Genomic DNA, 12,261 nt, shown 5'->3' on the forward strand with positions numbered 1-12,261 from the left:
CACCTGACTCCTAACCGCGGCATCAAGTCAGTCTAGGTGAATATCAGGAGGATGGTTATTGCTTGATGTCCCAGGCGGCCCCAGGCGCGTTTCCACCACTACCGTTGGAGCGTCAGTTATTGGTCCGTGGGCCCTGGAGTCTTTTGCTAGGATGATTTGGGGGACTTCTTCACTCTGCCCCGTATAAGGATTCCGACCGGCCTTAGATTGCTGGGAACTGGGTGACTGAGATGGCTTGGGTTGAAAGGCCAACAGATTGATGTGGCCGAAAGGGTCCTCGATGACTCTATTGCAGGTTACATGGCGTTCCGGATCTGTTTTGAAGGCATAGACTTCACCGGGTGGTGTAGATTGTAAAAGGTCAGCAACTGTATCTTGGGGTGGATCGATTAGGGGATTAAAGTTTAATGGGTGTTGTGGCTTGTCGCCTTGTATTGGGCTGGAGGTAATGGAAGTCTCCAGTTCAGGCATCGAGGCGTATGAAGGAGAGTGCATTTCAGATTGGAATTGCTTAGGCGGACCGGGGGCGGGCGCGTCACATGGAGCGTCCTGGGAGCCAAGAGGAGGGTGTAAAAAGTCAATTAAATCAATTGCAGGCAGACTTTGGTACAGTGCAGGGCTGTCCGAGTCCTGTTGGGCGATGGCGTTGCCCATACGAGAAGGCCTCGTCTCCAGCCCCCCGTTCACTGGTTTCTTGAGACAGACAGGCCTAGCTTCAGAGCAGATGGCCCCTGTCCTGATGGGTAATGGTTTGCAGATCTGGTTAGCAAACACTCTTGTGAAATAGATATGCCATTTCCTTGTGCAACCGTTTAGTTTTAGGATTCTAGCAGGTGGATAAGTAGATCTAAAGTTAATAACCAGCCGCTTCAGAAAGGACCCAGTGGGCAACCATAGAATGTCCACAATCTCTGATGGACGTAGGACGTGCCCCAGCAGTTGGGACAGAGAGTTGGCAACTGAGAGTTTATCTACCCAATTGTTGTAATTCAAGGGGTGGTTTCCCACTAGCACAGCCAGTTTATGAGGCTGGAGTTGTAGATTCAAGTTATGTGCTTGTTCGTCCGGGCCCTTTGCTTGTTGTGCGGAGTCGACCTGCAGACTTGGGCGGGGGGGAGCCGGACTGGCAATGTAGTCAAACTGGGGAGGAGTGGGTGGTCGTTTGGCCAGGCTGAGCACTTCCTCGAGCTTCTTTTCAATGCCGTCCAGCCTTTTATACAGGTTGCTGATTGTATGCGATATCAGTTCAGATTGGCAGGTTAGCAATTCCAACATCTCTCGATCCGCAAAAAGTTGGGTGGATGATTGTGGTATTTCGGATAGAGAAGTTTGGATTTGCTCAGAGGGAGGGGCCTCCTCTTGTAACCCCGGGGCTGGCTGCCCCTCGCCCACCATACAGCCAGTCACTTTATGGGTAATACTAGAGGCAAGAGCAGCGAAACTGTTTTCAGTAGGGAAACTATTGCAAATCTCTGCCAGGTCATTATTGGGCAAGAAGTCACTGATTTTCATCTGTTTCTTGGCTGCGTCCACGGTCTCATTGGAATGGTGCCTGGAACGCTTTTTCCCTCTCATACCAGCACAGACGGAGAGGGGGAGAAACCCCACTTAGCCCAAAGCAGAGTGAACTGTGCTAGTTAGTGTGCGTTCTCTTTAACAACTCACTCCCTTTCAGTCTTTATCTACAACGCTGACTTGCAGGTTTGCAGATTTGCAGGTATGTGGGAGTGGTAAAAGCATAAAAGTATAAAAACATAAAAACAAGCTTAAAACAATCTTAAAACGCCATTAGTACCCTCGGGAAAAAAAGCTTGTGAGGCTTGTGAGGCTAAGTAAAGGAGAATAAGGAAGAATCTTTACCAGGCACTCTCCGAGGCTACCTTCAAGACGCCATCTTTCATTTTCCTGCGTACTTGCTCCTACGCTTTTCAATCTTTTTCTCAACGATCTAGCCCCATTACTAAATCAGGTGGATGCCCACACTCCAAAACTCCAGGCCATAAACATTCCCATCCTCCTGTACGCGGACGATATGGTTTTGCTCTCGCGGACCAGAATAGGTCTAAAGCGTCTGGTAACTGCCTGCATTGAGTACATGGCCAAAATGAACTTATGCTTGAACTTTGAAAAAAGCAAAATCCTGGTGTTTGGTAACTCACGCACGAGTTATAGCTGGGTTTTTGGAGGTAAACCCATCCAGCAGGTCTTTAAATTCAATTATCTAGGAATCACCTATCATCATAGGCTCCTCTGGTCTCCACATCGAGGCACGGCGGTGAACGCCAGTAAGATATCCACGCAGGCAATTACGCGATTTTTTACAACAAGGGGCAACTCACATATCCCTTCTGCGCTCAAGATCTTCAATGCCAAGACCATTTCACAACTGCTCTACGGCATTCCAATCTGGATCCCGGGGTTCACCCAGACAGTAGAGCAAGTGCAATCAACCTTTCTCTACAAGATTTTCTCTGTTCCAAGATGCGTCCCATATGCAGTTTTATGTCTAGAGGGAGCTCAACACAAGGTGGAATCTGTCGCCTGGGCAAGATTCCTTATATTCTGGCTAAAAATCTGCCTCGACTCTGACAGAGATCCCTTCCTCCAGGTAATGCTTTCGGACACCTTCCTCCCCCCAGGGCTGCAACACTTCAATAGGAAGTTACAGCAACTGGGGCTTTCAGTAGAACTCCTCCGCTCAATGTCCTTACAATCTGCCAAAGCCACAGTCATTACTAGGTGGGACATTGAGAGACAGGATCTTATAGCGGCAGCAGGCACAACATGTTCCCCCCTTCTTTTCCACCTCCCGTGGGCTCATGAAACAAAACCTATCTATCTTGACTTCCTACTGAACCCACAAGAAAGAAGGGCATTTTCGTTGGCCAGGTTCAATGCAAATCCATCGAACCTCCTGTGGGGAAGATTCTCGGGCAGGGCAAAGGATGAGAGGATCTGTCCGTGTCATGACCCTCAGGTGGAAAGCCTCCCACATATGGTTTTTCATTGTAACCTTTACGTCGACCTTCGTCAACGGTTCCTGGACCGGCTCTGCATTCCCAGAGGGAGACCAGAGCGGGAAATCTTGCGGTTCCTCTTGCTGGGGAAGGACCCGGTCCTCACCGAGATGGTGGCTCAATATCTTAATTTACTATTTTCTCGGCGTTGTACTCTGCAGTCGTCTGAGTCGCCGGAAGCCCCATTGTCGTGAAAGCGGATGGCGGATTATTCCCTTCCCTCTCTTGGCACAGCGTTTGCCACAGTGACAGTTTTAATCTGTTATTATTTTGTATGCGAGTTTGTTTGATGCCAATAAAGGTTTTACTTACTTATATAAGGCAAATCTGACCTGGTGCTGTTAGTTAGAGATTAGGTCTTACTGAGTGATCAGCTATGGTTTGTTATCTGGAAAGCTTCATCTGGCCTGGCTTCTTACCCTACAGTTTCCTCTATTGCTTGAACCTGGATAATACATTTTAGGCTAAATCTTCTGCCTGACATCTTTCATGCTCCAGGTTCAAGACCTGCTAGCAGCACTGGCACTGCACTCTTGGGAATTAGGAGGGCACTGCCACCACCCCACCCCCGTAAGCCATTGCTGCCTATTATAGGCTTTGGGGCCTGGTAGGCAGACACTTGGATATGGCAGCAGTATATGCTAGTAAGATTATGATGTAAATAACTATCAGCCAGTTTTTGCAATTGGTAAATTCCATAATTCCATATATTATTTTCCTTATTGAACGTTTTGTATTCCATCTTTCTTCCTCGACCTTTCTTAAAAGTTTAAAACAGCTTCCCACTAACAGCAGCAAATGTGCTTCAGGTTTGTTATCTTGGTGACTCACTTGACTTATAAATTCAGTAGGTGGCCTTGAGCACATTTCATCTCTCTGTATCAGTTCTTCATCTGTAGAAATGACTATCTTATACAACCATTGTGAGGAAGATCAAGCTATAAATGGTAATGCCAAATTAATGCCATGTTTTATTTAAGACCACATAACTGATATTTTATTTGCCATGCAGATTCTTTTGGCCTTGTAACTCAGAATTGATCTGAACTTGAAACACTTGGCATCCAAGCAGGGCAGGATACATAATTCCCACTCATTTTATTCTCATAATTGCCCTTGTGAAATGAGTTGATGTAAGGATGGTGACTGGCCCAAAATGCATCAATGGCATGTCAAAGCTGATTTGTGATGTGAACCTGGGGGCCCCTGATATAAGTCCAGCTCTGTAGCCATTACACTCTTCCACCAGAAAGATTCAGATTGGATTTGAATTATAAGTACCTATTGGTTGGTGTCCTTTTAAACAGAAGGAGCATTTCCAAAGTTTCCCTATACACCAGGCATATGCAAACTCGGCCCTCCAGATGCTTTGGGACTAGAACTCCCATCATCCCTGACCACTTGTCCTGTTAGCTAGGGATGATGGGAGTTGTAGGCCCAAAACATCTGGAGGGCCGAGTTTGCCTATGCCTGCTATACACAGTGCTGTCCTAATAGCAGCCACTGTAGTGACAATAAAACCTGCCTAAATAAATTTTTATTGCCTATCAAAGTTTTACCCAGAGCATCACACCTTCAAACTTAAATAGCCAGCTTACTTTGTGGCTTCGTTTGATAAAGATGGGCAGATGAAAAAAGCTTAAGAGCTGTTAAGCTATTTTTAACACAGCCTTCATCTCATCCAGATTCCATTTCCAGCTGCCTTGACAGGTTGATCTCAGTATAATTTACACAGCTGGACAGGACTGCGGGTGGCCAGACATGTTGTTAGGTAGGTGGTCGCCTAACCACAGGGTGAATTAGTATGCATTGGGCTCTTTGCCTAAAGTATTGAAGCAGTGATCGTTCTAAAATGTGCATCTCACCCCCTCCCAAAGAAGGCATTTAAGGTTTGTTATTAATTTGTGGGTGCTACCTTTGGTGTTTAGATAGCATTTCATAATACAGGACTCGATATCAGTACAACAGCTTCCTGATGGACCCGCCAAGAAACCACATCTGATGCACACTTGCTAAAAACTTGTTAAATTATACTGCCACCAACACAACTATCCATGAGCAGCAGGCAGCAGCAGTGTTTTATTGTCTGCTATCCAACAGAATTCAGAAGACTGAATTTTTAAATGATACTTAACTTATTTATTAACGGCACTTGTACTCTGCTGTTCAGCCAAAGAGGCTACAGAGCGGTTTGCGTACAATCAAATCAAGGCAATCCCTACATGGAAACTTGCATTCTAAAAAAAACCAAAACCCACACACAAAAGGAAAAGGGGAGGGGGAGGAAAGAGGAAAATCAAAATCAAAATTCATGCCTCGTTTATAAACTGTCATCCCTATAATAACTAGCTGGCACAATTCAGGGGCAGGAGATGCCTGATGGAGCTGGGCCTCCAGCAAACTGGTGAACTGAGCCCTGGTTCCTAGCTCTCCCACTGAGGCAGTCTGATGGAGTCGCTGCCCCCAGGTAGCAGCTGAAAGAGAGGAGGATTGATGCAGCTGGCCTGTTGCAGCAGAGCCAATGGAAGAGCCCAGCTTTCCCACTGCAGGAATAACTGTCTCCACCCCCCAGATGATAGAATGGATAATATGGCAACCAGGTAGATATTTATGTTCTTAGTTGCTCCTGAGATGGTTGGTATCGGATGCTGACATCTCCTACCCGAATGATAGCCTTTCAAGCAGCGCCACTGCCCTCCAAATTCATAGGGTTAATGAGAGCCATTATATCAAGCGGGAGTGCTATAAAAATAAAGATTGTTTCTCAAAACAGTGGACAAAACCCACAAATCCTTTGACTGCTTTCAGGTGGGCCTCAGTTCATAGCCTTGCGAGTGCCTCCTTACTTGCTTGCTCCGCCCCTTTTGACTCAACCAATGGCAGTACCACCAACTATTTGCTCAATGAGTAAAAGTGACTGGGGAGACAGAGAATATTAGGGGGTGGGGGGAGAAGGAAGGAAGGTTTCTCTCTGAAGGGAAAGTGCCAGAGGAGGTGTTGAAGAAAAGTGAGATAAAAGGTTAATACTCTCTTTATTATATAATAAACAAACAAACAAGGAAAAGAAAGACATAATTTTCGGTTGGAAGCCACCCAGAGTGGCTGGGGAAACCCAGCCAGATGGGCGGGGTATAAATAAATTATTATTATTATTATTATTATTATTATTATTATTATTATTATTATAAAAGAGGAAAGCTGTTATTGGAAAAAGAAATGAATGTAAAAGGACCAGAGAGTAGGGATGAGAGAAAGTGGTAGTTTGTGGGAAGGAAGGTTGAGAATAAGGTGTTAGTTGTGTGGCAATGTCCCTCCTTCCCATGTAATAAATACTCATGACGCAGTAATTAAGATTTAATTGGGTGGTTAAGGCCACAACTTTATTAATTATGCATGTTGAGCGGAATTGGCTTAGGCGTTGGAACCTAACAGAATATATCCGACGCCAACCCGTGTGTTGGAGTCCGTGAGAAGGTAACCACCCGAAAGGAGCCCCGTGATGTAGATCTACTAGAACTCCTCCTGTGGCCACCGAAGGGGCGTGCCCTATGGCCCAGGCAACTCCAGGCTCAGGACCAAGCCTCGCCCCCGGAATCCTTTAACGGAATTACTTCTCCAAATTTGGGCAGTTGATGACGCAACCTGCCCCTCCTCCATCTAATTGTTATGCAAATTTCCAACGCCTAACCACCTAACCTAAGTTGTGACGACATGCTACGAGGTAGGCGAAAAACCCATCATGGCTAGTCCAGTATGGGAAAAGTCCTACCAGGCCCCTGACTAACCAGGCAACCAACTCACGTCCATAGCAGCGTCCCCTTACCTCTTTTTAAGGGGTGGGCGGGCGGGTGAATTGTTCGCTCTGGCGAACAGGGAAGAAAGAGGCAGCTTTCCCGCCTGCTGAGCGCTTTAAAGTTGGTGGCCCCGCCCCGACCGACCTCATTGGCCGGTTGGGGCTGATGCAGGCGGGAACATACCATCGCGTAGGGGCTGAGCTCGCAGCCCCTACGCGATGGTCCAGTCGGGCAGCCCACAACCCCACCTCCGTCGCAGGCGCGGAAGTGGCTTTGAGTGTGAAAGTAGAACAAGAGATAAATTAAAAGAGCTAGGAGTGAATAGAGAAGGAGAGGATAGAGAAGGCACCTGTCCAAAATCCAATGAGATTGTTCAAAATGGACTTCCTGAGATGGTATCTGCAGGTTGTCCTCTCCTGCAGAACGCAGTGGTTGGTTGGATATGTAGAGGATGAAGCAACCTTTCATATTCCATCTCTGTTAAAAGTTCCATCATCTTAATAATAAAGCAGGCAGGCAACAGATAAGCAGATGTGTTTGTTTCTTCTTCCAGTCTCATATTTTAAATTCTTCTTTTTCCTTCTCCCCCTGCCTGGGTTAAGACCTTGGTTACTTTCTCAGTCAGGAACTCAAGCATGCCAGCAAGGCCCAGTTAAGCTAGTGGTTTTCACTTCAGGTGCCAAGATAACATGCAGACTTGGCAGGCTCCAAGCATTCCCATGAGAGTCACACTGTTCCGTTGCTGGACACCAAAATGGTTTTCCTCTGGCACTCCTTGGAGACTTCAGTTTCCTATTAAATGGCTAAATACAAGCAGGGTGGCCATCTGGGATCTGTCACGTTATCATTTGATACCAAATGGCAGTGATATGGATAGGCTGGATGATCTTTTAAAGGAACAGTGTCAAAGATACTGTTATGTGCCTCATGAGTGTTGGCATTAGGTATCTTAACACCATGTCTGATGGTGCTATGGAGTAACTTGACCTCCTTAAGTATAAGCCATATAGTGGCTAATTCAGGCCACTTGTCTTCCAAGCAATTAATTGTTAGGCCTTCTGCATATTCCACTCTGCCAACCATTTATTATCATGTATTGTCTTTTGAATTGTGCTGACAGAAGGGGGAGCTTTTATTTGGAGAAGTAGCTGGATAATAAAAAGGATACAATGTGAGAATTTAGCATACTCATGAAGCATAGATCTGTGAATAGCTATTAGTTGTTAATAACTAAAAAAGGAACTCCCATGTTTTTGTGGGAATGTTCAGGAATGTGGATGAGGAGATATTGTTTAATATATCATATCCGCGCTTGCGCTAGCAAGCACCAAACTTTAGCAGAGTAAAAACATTCCCCTTTTGCAAAATGCACAGCAGAAATGCGTTTGCGCAGGCTTGATTTAAGCCTATAAAAGAAAGTGTATTTTCCTGGTATTTCCCCCTTTTTCCCTCTTAAAAGAAAAGACACGACACAATGCTCTTAAAAGTATAAAATATGTTTACTTACAAGCATCTCGAGGTACAGCACACTCAAAAGGTAGACTTGCTTAGGTAAAAAGTAATATATACATTGTGAAGTTCACTTATAGGAAGTGAGACTCCATCTCATCTCTCTCTGGGCTGGAAGCCTAGAGGGAGACTCACTAAGATGTTGCTTCTTAGATGTGTGTAGTCCAAGAGGTCTGGTCCAAGAGAAGGAAATGGCTTCTCGCTAGTGAATTTATCTGCCGCTTCCCCAACTCATTTGCATGTGGAGGAACAGGAAACCCAGCTAGTCATGTGATCCTCCACAGTCCTCCAAGTGGACTCTCTAGGATTGTTGTGACTTGACTGCACTTAACCCTTTGCATCCCACAGTTTTAAGTTTCTTTTATTTGGGGGTGCTTAAAATCTCCATAAAAGCCTGCTTGTGTCTTTCCAGAGGGCAACTGGCTTGATATGTTAGAGATAAAGAATGGTAGATTGAATGGTAGATTAGCTCTGACCTAATAGAGCCCTACTTAGTATGTCAGTGATGTTTGGAAACATGGAGGCACATTGAAACATAACCTTCCTGTAGTTTGTGGTAGCCCACTCTCTGGAAAACAAGAATAACTGTTACTCTTGCCTAGCTTCTGCTTCCAGTTTGAAGTGTTGAATCAACATACTGTACTTCAATCTTTCCCAGCGGTATTTACACTCTGTCTTTTCCTCTTCTTGGGAGTTAGAATTTCAGAGATCTGTCTACTTTTGAAAATAGGTTGCATAGTATATTGTTCTCATAATATGGTAGCTCTGAATCTGTTTTCTGTTGAGGTACTTAATGCATTGGTGCGATTCTGATGTTACCTGCAAGCAAAGAAAGAAAGAAAGAAAGAAAGAAAGAAAGAAAGAAAGAAAGAAAGAAAGAAAGAAAGAAACCTGCTCCTGTGGTTGGGGAGTGTGCATTCCAAGTGAATAACCATGCCCACACTGGGTGAATTGCAGATCTGCCTCCCTTTCTAATGTGTGACACAGGCATGCCTAAGTTGCTGCTTCAAAGAACAATATCCCGCTATGTTTAGGATTTTTCCCAATGTGTGGGTGTATTTTATTAGAGACCACCCACTGTTTAATGATCCAAATGCAGGGCTAGAAATATATGTTGTATTCCTTCCTACGACTGGGGAAATTGCTGTCCTTGAAAGCACTTTTGAATCTGTTTCTTTCCAGACCATTAAAAGAATTGCATTGCCAAGTCTTTGATGTATCTTATTCTACCATCCCTCAACCTCATGCTTTGGAACTAACTATCAGACTCTGGGTAAATTTATATTTGTAAATGTAATGCACACCAGAAGAAGAAAATGGGTTATCCAGCTTTGAAAATTAGCAGCTTAAGTAGACTGTTAAAAACATCTCATGTTGCAAAGTCTATTGTGTGTGGACGTAGGAAATATCAACAGCAAAAATAAATAAATAAAATGGACGTGTCAAAAGCTGGTGAAACGTTGGGAAAGACACTGAACTGTTAACTGCAAAATTGACAGTTGAAATTTCACTACCATCTGGTCTTAGGCAAGCCACATATCATTCAGTTACATATCTGCAATATATGTCTGCAATACCCCTCCAAAGTCTGATGTTCCTCATCTACTGTACTGGAAGAGATCACTAATAATACTTGGGTCCACATTATTTATCAATCCTTTTGCATGGCAATATTGCACCCATTTTCGGATTGGTTTCCTACATATCTAGCTGTGATTCCTACATTGAAGAGGATTGAACTAGATGGCCCTTGGGGATCCCTTCTACGATTCTATGTGTCTGTGTTTTAATAGCACAAAAAAGGAAAGAAATACAGAAACAAGCTCTGGAAATCAATGCATATCTAGGATATAATACAGTCACATGCTTATATTGGGTTGTTTATGTGGATTAATCATTTAACTCATGCTAGTTGTGTTCCATTTCAGACATTAATGAATGCCAGCTCCAAGGGGTGTGCCCAAATGGTGAGTGTTTGAATACCATGGGCAGCTATAGGTGTGCCTGCAAAATTGGATTCGTGCCAGACCCTACGCTTTCCAGATGCATCCGTAAGTAACAGAACCAATCCGTACCTATCAATCATGTGGCTTTTCTTTTCCCCCTGTATCTTGTAATGGATGCAAGTTAATCACTGCTGGCCAACATTTTCTTACGGCGCTTCTAATTTTGAAAACTTTTAATTCACCATTGGAGAGTTTCTTTATGATCTAATAAGAAACTGTCATTTTAAAACAAAATTGTGTGGCGAATTATCCAGATAATTTATCTTCCAAAAAAGTGACAGAAATGAATGGATACACTAACACAGCATTTGCAGAGATCATATGATGATTTTTTAGGTTGTCATTGGTTGAGCTAAATAAATTGTATCTTTTCCTTTTAGTTGAACAAGTAAACCCAATGGGGTCTGATTAAAGGGGGAAAGTTCCCATCCCCCTTTCATCTATTGAGCTGTGTTCTGATAGCTCATATATTTCCAAACCTTATATTCCTCATTCCCATATTTTTGTATCTCACACACAAAATCTTTCATGACACTGCTATTCACATAGGTGTGGTGTGTTGGTGGTGGCCCATTCATTATGTTCTTCATGCTGGCTAATAATTTAAAATTTTCTGCATTGAACATGGGTAGTGCTGCCATTGATAGCACAATCTTATCATGTTTACTCTGAAGCAAAACACCACTGGTAAGTTGGCACAGGTTTATAGAAATCTCTAAATGCAAAAAAGGGTCATCACTTTCTAAGCTGTGTGGAAATTTAAAATCAATAACATGGAGCATCACAGCCACGCTGTCCACAGGAGCTCCAATACAATTGCAGATATCCGTCTTTAAGGATATGCAGGATTGCCCAAGAATTGTTCCCTTTTCATCCTTATCAGTGCCTTTAATAGTCCAAATCCTGTATACCAGGGACGTCCAACTCCAAAGAGACTGTGATCTACTCGCAGAATAAAAAAGTGGCAGTGATGTACCCATTGGGAGGGGGGAGGTTGTTGAGCTTTTTTTTAGGGAAGCAAGTTTAAATTCAACCTTTTTTTAGGGGTGCAGGTCTAAGTTGTTGAGCTTTCTTTAGGGGGCCAAGTTGAAGACTAAGTCGTCCCGACATCGTCATCAGTTCTAGAAATCGTGTGTGGATGGAGAGGAGGGGGAGGGGCCAATTGCTCCCCCCCCCCCGGACAAAAAGGAGCCCGTGATCATCTTCTAACAACTGGGGGTCGATCACGGTCGACCTATTTAACATCCCTGCTGTATACTAATGCTGAACTCATTCTTCACATATGGTTGGAAGTGTAGCCAAAGTGGGCCTACTTGGTGCTCCATGCAAATGAGAGTTCTTGCTGGCCGTGTCTTTGATCATCCAGCATACTTTTCACAATCACACACCTAGAAATGGTTGGGAATTTTCATGTGGAGCGAAATAGCAGTGTGTCAATTGGAACTTACTTGACTCTGGGAAGGTAGATATGGGAATATGAAATATGACATGTTGTTAGTCCCATGAGAATCAGTTTACTAATAAGTAACAAGTAACCAACTAAGTAGCAAGTTCCAAGTATTTGTATGATCTGACTGTTGGAAATAAGAAAGAGCACAGAGGAAGAGGAAAGATAATAAACAATAATTTATTTTCAAAGAATAAAAATTACAAGACATAGAGACCAACCTCAAAATGTAATAGTTATGTAACTATAAAGTAACAGTAACTAGTAAAGACAATTTAATATGCTTGGGGGGGGGGGGTTCCTATGATATTTTTGAAATGAAATTTCATTTTGCCAGTCATGGAAGGCCGCTGCCATCTGACTTCCAACATCAATAGAACAAAGTTTTTCATTGTATGATACCATACTAAAAATTGGGGGACAGGTTGATTTCTGGATTAACCTGGTTCTATATTGTCTCCCATCTTATTACATGGTTAAGAGTAAAT

The 12,261-nt window shown here is 43.7% G+C and overlaps 1 protein-coding gene across 7 annotated transcripts in view; it reads left to right on the forward strand.

Annotated features, from left to right (window-relative positions):
* Positions 1-12,261, forward strand: part of LTBP1 (latent transforming growth factor beta binding protein 1) — a 200,426-nt gene that overhangs the window by 95,689 nt on the left and 92,476 nt on the right. For all 7 annotated transcript variants that reach the window (XM_035108252.3, XM_035108243.3, XM_035108244.3 and 4 more), the window contains exon 10: positions 10,249-10,371. In XM_035108252.3, coding sequence (XP_034964143.2) covers positions 10,249-10,371 — 123 coding nt within the window. The remainder of the gene's footprint in view (positions 1-10,248; positions 10,372-12,261) is intronic.

Source organism: Zootoca vivipara, chromosome 3 (assembly GCF_965207765.1).
Source record: "Zootoca vivipara chromosome 3, rZooViv2.hap1.1, whole genome shotgun sequence".
Lineage (NCBI taxonomy): Eukaryota > Metazoa > Chordata > Lepidosauria > Squamata > Lacertidae > Zootoca > Zootoca vivipara.